The 14,064-nt window shown below is 38.6% G+C and overlaps 1 protein-coding gene across 1 annotated transcript; it reads right to left on the bottom strand.

Moving 5' to 3' along the window:
* Positions 1-226: 226 nt before the first annotated feature.
* Positions 227-2,507, bottom strand: LOC122656546 (shewanella-like protein phosphatase 2). Its single transcript, XM_043851108.1, has 2 exons — positions 2,057-2,507; positions 227-2,004 (listed from the first exon to the last, which is right to left on the bottom strand). Exon 2 carries the CDS (start codon positions 1,997-1,999, stop codon positions 806-808), a length of 1,194 nt encoding a protein of 397 aa, XP_043707043.1. The 5' UTR covers positions 2,000-2,004; positions 2,057-2,507; the 3' UTR covers positions 227-805.
* Between the last annotated feature and the right edge of the window lie 11,557 nt (positions 2,508-14,064).

Here is a 14,064-nt window from a genome sequence, read left to right as displayed (position 1 = left end):
CATCAATCAGACTTTTGGATTGTAACTTCAATCTGCATGGCCCCAAGAGAGTAGTTCAACCAAACAAATGCTGAGTAAGAGCAAGAGGATAGTTTAAGATCCGAACTAAGTTAATCCTCAACAAAACCATGCCAAACATATCCCACATACTTGACCAGAGTGTAGTAGTAGTATAACTGTAGCTTTGAAAAACTACTAAACAGAAACATTCACCACAATCATGTTATTATAATGTAAGCATATTAAATCAAATAAACCTGAAGACAACAATTTGCAGTAATGCCACAGAAGAATAGCATAATATCTGAGTTACTCTGCCAAACAACGGAAGAAACTACGATAGTGTCCTGACTTGATATTTTAAGCAGTGACTCTCAAGTTGAACTTAACAAAAACATACTTGTTTCAAGAAATGAAGCACCAAACTGACAAATACCTTTTGAATCGATTCTTCACCAAAAATTAGTATGGGGTCCTGAATGAATTCGAAGAGGTAAATGGTCCAATGAGAACCAATATCGTCAAAAAGGGTCTTGCATTTCCATAAGAATTTCAAGGTTTAATAACTCTACCTTTAGTGGCCCTTCAGCTTGTTTAAATATTCAAGGAATGTACCAGAACAATCACTGTACAAGTTTATGGTAGTTCCTTGTAGGCCTTAATTGCAGGCTTAGGAACCATCCCAATTTGCATGCTGTTTCAATCATCCCCCATGCCTAAATTAATCAGAATGTCAATATCTTTTGAAAAATTTTCATATTCCAAGGTTCAAAGTGAGAAGGTTCAAGGTTTACTTCCTGATTGCTCAAGACTTTACTTCAACTTGCTTAGGTCCCTGTTCTGGGAGAAACAACCCAAGCCGTTCCTTTTTATCAGCTTCCAAAGATTCATATCTCTGATAGAGTCGGTTTGAGGTCAGTACTCGTATTTCTGAATTATAAATCTCTAAAACCTCAGGCAACCCATTTATACACCCCTTTGACATACCAACATCAATCCGAATTGCCCGGTTCTCACAAACACCGTTAATCCCTGCCTCCTGAATTGTGTGACCCATGATCATCCGCTTCGCACCGGGGATTGTAGCAAGGACGTGTTCAAGAGTTGAACAATCACACTTCTTAGCCAATTCCTCCGAGAATGCCCTCAACCAAACAACTGAGTCCCTTCCTCGAACAAAATCAGGAGACAATCTTCTTGTTAATCCATTAATCCAATTACTGACCTCTTCATTAATACGTTCTAATCCATAAAATACATGTTTTTGGAGGAGTCCTCCGTGAACAAAGACCGATTCCCCAATGACCAGGACTGTCTGATTCCCAGATAGAAATTTGACTGAAATTGGACCTTTCGGACGCAATGCAGCAATTCTAGCCCTGATGCCTTCATGAAATTCTTCCTTGATCCCTGGAAATACTGAAGGAATTCCCTCAAAGAGATACTTTGGCTTCTCCAATCCATCACATAGGCTCTTCATTGAGTTGCCAATACAAAACCAATCAGCCCAAACCTTAAATTCATCAAGACCAGACTGAGTAACATATCTGAAATCACCGTCTATGTTCATAATCTCATGATTTCCATTCATGGTGATAATCAATCCATCTGATCTTGAGGCCTCACCCTTCAGTTTCTCAAGGAAGTAGAGGATCTTGAGCTCATCTCCCCCACGGTCAAGCACGTCGCCGACCTGGACAAGTGTTGTATTGCCACCAATCCAGCGACCATTACCATCAGTCAGGCCAGCAAGTCTTAGGGCTTCTTTGAACTTTTGGAGATCACCATGAAGATCACCAATGGCAATTAGACGATCAGGAGAGGGGTATCTAGTTTGGGGAAGAGGAGGTGAGGTTGAGGCCTTGGGGTTCTCTTTGGGAGAATTGGGGTTATAGTTTAGAGGATGAGGCAGGAAGAGGCCACTGACAGAGAAGTCGACAAAGGTGTCTACGAAAGAGGAGAGAAGAGGAGGTAAATCTCTGCATGTAGAGTATTCCATCTGTCTCTCTCTCTCTCTCAGTAAGAAGTTGATCCTTAAAACAATCAATATCCAATTAGGTGGATTAGACCCTCCGTGACGGCACCACAAGACGACAGCTGCAGAAAGAAAAGATCAGGTTTCAGCTTCGGCATGACATGTATAAAGCAAGCAGAAATAACTATTGTCACTACATCAAATAATAACTATATAAACAAACAAAATGAGTGGCACCAAAGCGAAAACAATGTATACACAGCATCCTTTGATCCCACATTAACATTAGGTCAGAGACAGGCATGTAAAGAGAGACAGACTCCACTATTGACAGTATGGAACTAGGATTCCTAATTCAATTAAGACTAAAAATTCTAACCCCACCAAAGAATAGGAATGTCAAATCAAATAGAAGAAGAAAGACAACTTAAATAGAAAGTCTGATTTTGCAGGAAACAACAATAGAACCAAGAGTCCAGAACTGAGTAACCAAGGAAAAATTTTCATAGAACAAAATCTAGTCATTGGATGGGGTTGAAACTCTGGTAGAGTGGCCAGTAAAGCTTAATCTTTCCAACAGTTGTAAGGTATCAGATTTCTTTTATCAATAATGTGGTGCTATAGATCAGGTTGTGGGTACAATCCTGCGTATCTGTGTGGACCAGATAAGTGAATTAACCTTTGACTAATAGCTGAACAAACTTGATTATAGAAGACAGTAAAGCAGTAGGAATGTCAGATATAAAAACTGAAACAGAGAACTCAAGTACGGACCTGCCTATATATTTACATATATAAACATATGAATTTGATGAAGAAATTCTCAAACAGGCCAAAATAAAGAAGAAAGATGAAATGAACCTTGGGAGAACTCGCCCGTATAAACTGGCTCATAAGATTAGGGAATTCAAGACCATATCATCAACACACACCAAATCTCTATCGTAACTGATGTGGGATCATTCCCCTATATGACTGATATGGGATCATAGTTGTCAAAGCAGCAAGGCGACCCAAGGAGGTGGAGGGGTGCCTAAGAGCTTAGGCGACAAGGCACCCAAGTGTTATTTTTTATTTCCCCTCTTTTCCAACATTACATAGTATGCTACAATATATACATTATATCATCAAAAATCCACATTAAGCCACATCAGGTCATCAAAAATCAACATTAAGCCACATCAAGTCATCAAAAATCAACATAAGTCACATCAAGTCATCAAAAAACAATATCAAGCCACATCAAGTCATCAAAAATCAACATAGAACTAAAAGACAGCAGAACTGAAGAAGCAAGCTATTGGAAGTTTAAGACAATCAAAACATACATTTGGTTTATATTGTTCTTGGAATTGGTCATTGTCCTGGTATACCTAGTCTCACATTTGATTTATACTGTTCTTAGAAAATATGATCTTATCTATAAATAATTAAACTTCTCACGACTTAAAGAAATGTTTTTGTTCTCTAAGAAGTTTGACTGGTCAAATGATTTTATTTTTACATGAGACTTTTTGTATTAGGTAGAACACAAAACCAGCTTTCCAACAAATCCAAGATTGCTTAATCTGATTTATCTTGAAGGAGTTATGTTCCGGTCAAACTTTATTTGATGTGCGTGAATATTGTCAAAATCGCTCTGAATGAAAATAGTTTTATAATATCAAAACAAATGAATATTTACCGCACTTTTGGCTTTTAGCAATGTTTTACCATATTAAGATTTATGGGATTTTTAGATTTGAGTAAAACTCCAATATTAGAAAGTTGAAAATTTCACCTAATGCCAAAAATCCAATTTTTGTTCTTGAGCTGGGGGGTTGACTTTTTATCCTTTTGGAATTTTATTTTTTAACTTTTTTTATTGGATTCAAATAGGGGGTATTTGCTTATTTATGAATAATACCACTAAGACAGCAGTTGGCTAGGCCCCCAAAAACCCACTTGGACGCCTAGGCGATGCATTGACAACTATGTATGGGATCGCAACAAACCACCACCACTGCGGCCCACTCCGGATCAGGTAGCCCTTTCTATGCAGCTCCACTCTGCTCCAAGAGAACCTCAGAACTTGCTGTAGATCAAAGCATGAAGAAGAAGAGGACCACAATAGAATTAAGAAAAAAATTACTGTTCATGTGAACAATACCACTGTAGAGAATGGTTCTACTTTCTAGAAGATATTGTTGGATTGCATTTTAGTAAAGGATCTACTTAGTTTCTATATTGTAGTCATTCTTAGTTACCAAGTCTTTACTAGGTAGGAGTTTCTATTTCTAAGTTTAGAAGTTTCTATTTTCAGTTTTCAGTTTAGAAAGTAGATTTTATTTCATTGTAATAGAATCTTAGATAGTTTCTAAATTCAGTCTTTCTATTTCATGTAATAGCAATAGGGAAATTTAGTTCCTATTTCCATTTCTTGTAATCTTGAAATTAGTTTCTTAGCCTTCAAGTAGCCCACACATGTCATGGGTTAAAAATTTTGTAACCTGAGTTTTTACTATCATAAATACAAGGAAAGGGGAACCTCCCAATCGGATTTGAGTTGACAAAAAAAAAAGAGAGAGAGAAAGCTTGGCTTTGAAACCTGTGAGATGCAGCTGCTATGAGAGACAGCCAGGGTGAGAGGCCCTTGCAGAGAGAGGTGAGATACCTACTCATCCTTCTACTTTGTTTTATTTAATTTCCTGCAGTATTTCTTCTCAGTCAAAACTTCCAGATATGAATATCTTCTTTCCAAGCATTGGAGTACGATGTTCTCTGTAGATTCTCTTCAGGCCCTGATAACTTCAGAATTGACCACCAGTTTCAGTCTAGATTTTGAGAGAGTATCACCCATCTCAGCCTCGTCCTTCGATGTTAATTTCAACCTCATCCAATGGCTGAATATTGCTATTTATTGTGAGTTACTATTTTTGGTCTTACTTTCTACTTCTGAAACTCCCTCATTTCTCACCATCGAGCCATCAGACTTTGCTGGGAATTTGAGGAGTTACTCCTACTTAGGAGTCTTACCCTCGATTTAAGTATCATGATATAATCCCCATCCAAGGTGTTAGTTACTAATTCTGTAACCTGCTGTTCCTTGGTTAAAAGCCTATTTTCTGTTAGTCGATTGGCCAGTCTTGGCCCTATCTTGTTTCTTAGTGACCTGTTATCAGTTCCTATGATTTTCCTGTAGGTTAGGACATCATTGACCTAGCCCTACATTATTTTGGTACCAGAGTCAAACATGGCTAGCTGTGAATAAGTCCCAAAGATCTTGATTATGTTCTTAGGGCGTTGATGCAACTGAATGAGTGAATGGCTCAACTAGATAGACGATTGGCTAGTATGCAGTGATGTTGGGGAATTCCAGAATCATGTATAGCACCTCCTTGGGAAGAAAAGATGCCTATTTTCAAAGCACCAAAACCAAAAGTCAAGGTCAATGTTGGAAAGATTCTAGCAACTTGTGATGACAAGGAAGAGCCAGTCCTTGATATTCTATAGTCGAGACTTCCATTGAAAAATTTGAAGGCCACAAGGTTGTAACAATGGACAATGAGGTCGAGACGAAAGAATTTGCCACTACAATTGAAGTGGTGATTGAGGAACAACTGAGGTGATTGTGGACCACAAAGAAGAAGAACCCAAAGAGCTCCACATTGCACTGGAGTTTGAAGAGGTGGAGGTCAAGAACACAACGGAAGAAGACTCTGAGGATACGGCAGTCAAGTACACGTCTGATATTAAAGTTGAACACATAGAAGTTTTCATTTCACCAGAATACTTTGAAGAACAGACTCCTCGCCTTCAAGACTTCATTCCTAATGTCAAGAAGCTACCAGAATTCTGCAAAGGGTTTAAACAAGACATTCAACACACAAAGCTTGTCCCCAAACTTAATAAACTCAAGGTCAAGTTTCTTTTAAGTGGGGGAGGGTCGACGTGGAATTGTACATCAAAACATGAAGAAGAAGAGGACCAGAACAGAATTTAGAAAAAAAAATTAATTTTCATGTGGTTATTGTTCACGTGAACAGTGGTGCGGGCCTATGACAGCTTGCATGGAGAATGTTTCTAGAAGATATTGATGGATTGCTTCTTAGTAAAGGATCTACTTGGTTTCTATTATGTAGTCATTCTTAGTTACTTAGCCTTTACTAGGTAGAAGTTTCTATTTCTGAGTTAAGAAGTTTCTATTTTCAGTTTTCAGTTTTAGAGTGTAGATTTTATTTCATTGTAATAGAACCTTAGGTAGTTTCTAATTTCAGTCTTTCTATTTTATGTAATAGCAATAGAGACATTTAGTTTTCATTTCCATTCCTTGTAATCTTGAAGTTTTCATAGCCTTCAAGTAGCCCACACATGTCATGGGGTTACTAAGTTTGGAATGACTTTTCACTGTTATAAATACAAGGAAAAGGGAACCTCCTGATCGGATTTTGAGTTTGAAAAAGAAACAAAGAAAAAAAAGGAGAAAGGTTGGCTTTGAAACCTTTGAGATGCAGCTGCTGTGAGAGGCCCTTGTAGAGAGAGGTGGCATAACTTCTCTACGGTTGTGAAAAAACATACTCATCCTTTGTTTTATTTAATTTCCTGCAGTATTTCTTCTCAGTCAAAATTTTCAGATCTGAATATCTTCTTTCCAAGCATTGGAGTCTGGTGTTCTCTGCAGATTCTATTCAGGCCCTGATAACTTCACTAATTTCAGTCCAGATTTTGAGAGAGTATTACACATCTCAGACTTGTCCTTCAATGATTTTTTTTTTTTCTGTTTTTTTGTCTTACTTTCTAATTCTGAATCTCCCTCATATCTCACTATCCAGCCATCAGACTTTAATGGGATTTTGAGAAGTTATTCCTACTTAGGAATCCTACCCTCGATTGAAGTATCATCCCCATCCCAGATGTTAGTTACTAATTCTGTAACCTGCTGTTTTCCTTAGTTAAAAGCCTAGTTTCTGTTCGATTGGCTAGTCCTGGCCCTATCTTTTTTCGTAATGGCCTGTTATCAATTCATATGATCCTCCAGTAGGTTAGGACATCCCTATAAACCGGCTTATAAGGTGAGGGAACCCAACACCATATCAACCCACACCAAATACCTTTCGTTATCGATGTGGGATCACTTGACATAGAGAAAACAACCCCTCCCCCGGGCAGTCAAACCACCACACTGGTAGCGAATAACAGAGAACTTCGACACTAGTGAAAATCCAGTAGGGATGATACTTGTATTCGAAAAGGTACCCAGTTACATCGGTTTATGGGGTCTCTTAAGGGTTATTGTCAGGATGAGATATGGATTTAGGAATGTAGTGTACACCTAGTATTTGTATTTTGTTGTATTTTGAAATTGGGTTATTGTACCATCGATGCTTTTATTAAGTTTTGTAGGCTTCAATTCCAATACTGTTCATTGGCACAGAAAAAAATTCAACATATTTCTAATGGCACATCCAATACAAGCAATAGTGGATTTCTAAGATGGAAAAACTTCAATCTCAAGAAACTGTTTTATCTTTCAACTGGGTTTTTACTGTTCGTACCACCTATCCACTTTGCACCTGTAAAATCCATGGCGTTTCCCAGAATCAAGGGGAAAACAAATACAAGATGAAAATTTCCAACTCGATCAGAAAGACACCATGAAAAACTAGAATCTTATTTGCATAATAAAGTGCTGACCTTAGGAAACCCAAACAAAATTTTAATCTAAAATGCAAATATTTTGATATGAACATGGAAAATCACGAACTGAAGAAGCGACAGGAGAGAGAGAGACAGTACCTGAAAGAGGTGCCGGCGTACGAGGTCCTCCACGATCAGATATAGATATTCAATTCCCTTGGGGTATTAAGAAGCTATTTATTAATCTAAGGTTTTAAGTGACCCACCAGATAAAGAAAGAGAGTGGAAACTGGAAACAAGACCCGTGATGAAACCGTGGAATACGCAGTAACAGTTCAAGGAGAATAAGACATTGGAAACCGAGTCGTGATGGAATAATGGAATCTGCAGGGAAAGTTCGGGGAGAATAAACCTTTTAAAGGCCTCGTTTGTTTAGACGGAAAGGAGGGGTGACATTGTTGGAAAGCTGAGATGCACATGATGGTGGGGTTTTGTTGGCTACAAATCTTGAGTTAAAGTTATTTTTCTCATGAATAGTAATCAAAGGGGGGAAAAATCCTCTCCTATTCCCCAATGGTGTATTGCGGTGTAATTCGGGTAGAGAGGTCAACACCTAGCAGGCGTGACATCCAACGCTGCCGAGCTTGATAAAAAAGTAAAAAAAAAAAAATAGCTAAGTCAATGAACTCGGACTGTTGGATGTTGTGCCTGCCAACTGTCAATCTCGCCACCACGAATTCGGACTTTAATATTGATTTAAAGTTACTTTTCCCATGAATTATCTCCTCCAGTTCCCCAATTCCTCTAATAGGAGGTGGTGGACCCCACCCGGGCAGAATGTTTGGGCAGGGGTAGGGTGGTCATTCCTACCCCTTGTTAGAGGAACTAGGGAACTGGGCCGGGCAGGGAACTGGAGGTGATAAAGATCCCCCAAACTACACTACATTGCACCATTAGGGAATTGGAGAGGATTATTTTTTTTGAAGTTTCACATCAGTAGACAAATCATTTAATGATGTTTCGTGAGCTTTTGTAAGTTCAACACCCCACCTAGGATAACTAAACAACGTTAGGGTAGGATTTTGAAATGCCACATCAGTATTTTACCATCCCAATTCTCCTACACCACCCAAGTCCCCTCTAAACAAACATTATGTTGAATTAAAATCTTTCTGATGGGAAAAAATTGGTTCACTGAGACCCGTGTGTACCCTTATGGAAAATCTGTGGGCTTGGAATCTTGTGGTAAGATGGATTCAAAAACCGAGTATGGCTCCTGATTCTGCTACCATGGTGGCCAATTCAAAGCGTTGAATGAAATGAGGACTCCCATTCAGTGCCAAAAGTCACAACTCGAACCAATCATATGATGTATATTGCTCTATTTCTACTAGTGCTGCAAGTTTGGCTCTGTCGGTCCAAATCTGCCCTGGCCTGCCCTTAGCCTAAAGATTTCTGGCCCTGAGGGCGGGTCAGGGCTAGAAATTCTTGGCCCTGAGTCAGGGTTGGGCCGGACTAGCTTGAGGCCTCGGACCCAGCCCGACATTGATTTTGACCCTACTTTTAACCCTAATTTTTTATGTTCAAATTATAGCATCAGGATTAGCCACAGTAAGAGCAACAACAGAAAAACCACTTATCCACCCAATAACAACATAAAATTCGGACTTTCTTTTAAACCAAAACAGAATTTATTAAAGGTCTTTTTATAAATGCCCCCCTGAAAACGCCCATTAGTCCAAATGCTCCCTACAACTTTTCTAATTATAAACTCCTCCCTAGTTTCAAAACATTGTGGCACTTTGGTCCCTGCTGTTAATTTAGGACGTTATATGTAAACATATTGACGTTTTTGACCATTCTACCCTTTATCTAGTACAATGACTAAAATACCCCTCACTTATATGACTGTTGCAGATCTTCTTCTCAAGGGAAACCCTTGGTTTCTCTTCTCCCTTCTCATTACACCCTGTATTTCCTTAGAGGAGCTGCGCCACCATGTTCACCGTGAGAGGAGCTACGACTGAGAAATTGTTGTCGTAAGAGGAGGTGCGATAGAGAGGAGCTGCGACTGAGAGGGAGCTGCGACTGAGAGGGATCCATGACTGAGAGGGAGCTGATCTCACTGAGAGGGAGCTGCGACTGAGGTGGAGCTGCAACTAAGAGGACCTCAGATATATTGTAAGTGAAAACCCCTAACAAACTAAGGTCCTACGATTGTGTTTACTCTGTTAAGATGTTCAATTAGGGTTTATTTGTGTGAATTTGAAAATTAGGGTTTATTGTTGGTGACATAGGTTTAGGGTTTATTAGCATACAAATTGAATCAACATAGAGAATAGAGACAGAGACAGAGACAGAGAGAGGGAGTGATTGTAGCTTGAAGAGCTCAGATTCTTCAATTCTGTATCCGAAAGCATTGAGGTTGTAAATGTGATGTGGTGGTATAGATTAGAAGTTTGGCAAAAACCTCTCCCTGTTTCCTTATTTAATTAGAAAAGGAAAAAAATCATGAATTTCAGGATTTTGTTGAGATTGCTTGTTTAATTCCTTTGTTGTCATGTTCTTCTCGGCAGCTACGTGCTTATTCTTGGTCTGTTAGCAAGAAGTGTTACTTCCCAAACCAAAGTTTGGAGGCTTTGTCAACCAACACCTTGACTCATATGAATTGATCTCTTGGAATTAAATTCATCACTCTGCTGATATGCTTAGGATTGTCTGAGGAATGAGGGTAACTTTTTCTGATAATTTGGTGTATATTGATAATTTGATACACTTATTCTTACTAAAGTACTAAACTGTAGTATACCTAGAGAAATTAACATGGCTTACTAATAGAAGATAGGATTGAAGAATAAAGCAGGGGGGCTCTCTCCACCAGTCACAGATGTTCATACTATTGAGCACTGTTCTACCTTGGTTGTAGTTATGGGTAGAATATGTGGAGAGATTATCATGACCCATTAACATAACATAGGATTGTAGAATATTTTGATAATTTGGTGTATATTGATCATTTGATACACTTATTCTTACTAAAGTACTAAAGTGTAGTATACCTAGAGAAATTAACATGGCTTATTAATAGAAGATAGGATTGAAGAATAAAGCAGGGGGGCTCTCTCCACCAGTCACAGATGTTCATACTGTTGAGCACTGTTCTACCTTGGTTGTAGTTATGGGTAGAATATGTGGAGAGATTATCATGACCCATTAACATAACATAGGATTGTAGAATATTTTGATTCATCACTCTGCTGATATGTTGCACAGATGTTCTTCTAGTTTGATTGAAATTCTAAAATATTTTGATTTGTTTGGTTGCCGAAACTGAAATATAGGATTTTGTGTCATGTTGTTTGTATGATTATGAATATGATTATGATTATCTACAAACTGCTTATGTTTATGATTACATGCATAAATAAATAGAATGGGTGCTAGATATTGCATGTTGGTGTGCCATTATAATGTGAGGGTTGAATCTAAGGTGGTAGAAGAGGACAAGTTTGGTTACCTTGAGATGATTGAGGATATATACAACTAAGCTTTGAGCCATATACCCAAGGGAAGATCTGTCAACTTCTCAGTGAAATACATAACAATAGATGTGATTACAGATATAGATGTGAAATGTGACAGAGATATAATGAAGATGTTTGTTGAGTTAAAGGATAAGGAGGATATACATCTTCATGTTTACAATGTGCAAGTTCTTGAGCCAACTGAATGTACTACCATCAATGGACACACATTGGGAGTGATTGGTGGTGATACTACAATGGATAGGCCAGAAAGGGATGCAAAAGTTCTTACACCTCTTGAGTTGTGTGACAGCCAAAATCAGAGAGAAACTAGTTTTAGTAGGCCGCCAAAAGTGCCTGTACGTAGGGGTGGTTCAACTTCAAGATCAGCCACACTCACAGTAAACAGGAGGGGTTCACCCACAGCCAGGAGAGAGGGTATATCCACAGTAAGCAGGGGGGTTCATCCACAGTAAAGAGAGAGGGCATAACCATAGTTGGCAGGGGGGTTCACTCACAGCAAGGAGTGGGAGATGGAGTACACCCACTGTGGGGAACACTTCTGTGAGGTCTGATTGTACACACACTGCTATTCTTGGAGAAAGACACAATACTACTCCTGTTGGTGTCTCATTTTTCAATGAAACTAGTTCAACATTAACTGAAACTGGTATGTCTTTTGAAGATGTTGGCATGTCAAATAGATGTGTAAGCAGAGGTGGTGGTTTTCTTAGTGCTTCAACTACAACTGCTGCTACTATTGAGGTAGATGTTCCTTCAGCCAGTGATGTACTTGACAATGACAAAGGAGTAGATGAACATTGTACTAACACATCAGATGATGATTACTTGGGAAGAGAATCAGATGAAATATCTGATAGTACAAGTAACAGTGAAGATGACTCAGGATTTGAAGATGAAGAAATTGAGGAAATAAGAGAGCAGAATAGCAATGAAACAAATACAGAATGTGAGTCTGAAAAGGGGGATGAAATGTCTGATTGGGAGGGTGTTGTAGACCGACAGACTGTATTGAGTGTTGGTCAAGAGTTCAGAATTGTTTACCATTTTAGAGAGGTGTTGCAGGAATATGAAGTTCAAGAGAGTATTCAAGTGTATAAGAAGAAAAATGATAAGAATAGAGTAACTGGAATCTGTAGTGGGAAATGTTGCACATGGAGGATTCATGCTTCACCTAACAGTGATGGGATCACCTTTGTGATCAAGACATTGAATGCCAATAATACTTGTTAGAGGTCTAGTTTCAAAAACAAGGGTGTAAGTGCAACATGGATAGCAAAGAAATTGGCTGTCAATCTTAGGGCAGACCCAGAAATGAGCATCCAGACAATGGATGAGTTGTTGAAAGAACAATATGGTGTGATAGTTTATCCAAGTATACTCTACAGGGCTAAATGGATTGTGAATGAAGAAACTGATGGGAGCCATGCAAGGGCATACAGGAAGTTAGAAAGTTATGGGTCTATGGTTAAAGAAAAAAACCTTGGGACAAAATAAGTGCTTCAATACCAGAATGTAAATATATATGGAGAAGAGCAACATAGAGTGATAAGAGTAAATCCACAATTCAAGTGCCTGTTTATATGCTTTGATGCGTGTAAGAAAGGATTCTTGAAGGGATGTAGGCCATTCATTGGCCTTGATGGATGTCATCTAAAGGGAGTATATGGTGGAGTCTAGGTTTCAGCAATTTCAATTGATGGGAACAATGGAATGTTTCTCCTTGCGTATGGTGTGGTTGAAGGAGAGTGTAAAGACAGTTGGTTGTTCTTCCTACATCACTTACTTGGATGCATTGGGTCAGTCACACCTACTGGGGAACCATTTACATTCATGACAGACAAACAAAAAGTAAATTGTTTTTTCATAGCAACATATATTTATGTGTTATTCTTGAGATTCATTTTTATTCCAATAATATGTTATAATCTGTTGTTTTTTATTTTGATTTGTAGGGTCTTATTGAAGCAATTGGAATCAAGTTCCCATTTGCACATCATAGACACTGTAGCAGGCATCTATATAATAATTTTAAGACACTGTTTGGTGGAGGGCCTGCATTGAAGAGATATTTTTAGGATGCAAGTAAATCATACAATGCATTTGGTTTTCAAAAGGCTATGAATGCCATGAAAGAAGAGAAGGTAGCAGCATATGAGTGGTTGATGAGGACTCCTGTCAATATGTGGGCAAGACATGCATATGATCACAATGCGAAGAGTGATCATATTACCAATAATATGACAGAGTCATTCAATCAGTGGATTGGATCCTATAGGAGCGAGTCTATATTAACCTTAGTTGATCAAATTAGGTTGAAATTGATGGAAAGTTTTCAGAAAAGGTATGTAAAGGGTTGCAGCAATGAAGATGTGTTAACTCCCAGAATTAGACAGAAGCTTGATATGTTGCAGAAAGATGTGAGGTAGTGTCATCCAATATATGCTGGAGCAAATGAGTATGAGGTGCAGGATGGTCTGAATAGCTATGTGGTTAACTTGAAAAACAAGACATGTCAATATGGAGTCTGGGTAGCAACTAGATTGCAATGTAGACATGTTGGGTCAACTACTAATTACTCCAAAGTAGGACAAGTGGAGTATTGTGATCCATATCTGACAACAGAGAGATATCTCATGGTCAATGGTGAAATGATTCACCCACTATCTGATGTCAAAACTTTAGCTGACACTACACTAATTCCTCCTATGTTGAAAAGGTCAATTGGTATACCTAGTAAAAATAGGAGGAGAGAAGCTGATGAGCCACCTAAAGGAAATAAGAAAAGGAGGAAGAACCCCACTAATATTTGTGACTGCTGCAAAGAATATGGTCATAACAGGAGGACATGCAAGAGAGGTCCAGTTAAGGGTAAAGGAAAGATGCCAGCTTCTTCTCAAAGCAGTGGTGTCAAGATACTTATTGCTC

This window comes from Telopea speciosissima, chromosome 3 (genome assembly GCF_018873765.1).
Source record: "Telopea speciosissima isolate NSW1024214 ecotype Mountain lineage chromosome 3, Tspe_v1, whole genome shotgun sequence".
Classification (NCBI taxonomy): domain Eukaryota; kingdom Viridiplantae; phylum Streptophyta; class Magnoliopsida; order Proteales; family Proteaceae; genus Telopea; species Telopea speciosissima.
Note: the sequence above shows the minus strand (reverse complement) of the source record. Positions and strands in the feature narration are given on the sequence as shown.

What these genes read in the sequence shown, in the direction of transcription:
- LOC122656546 (XM_043851108.1), bottom strand. Translation starts at nt 1,999, where the DNA reads ATGGAATACTCTACATGCAGAGATTTACCTCCTCTTCTCTCCTCTTTC.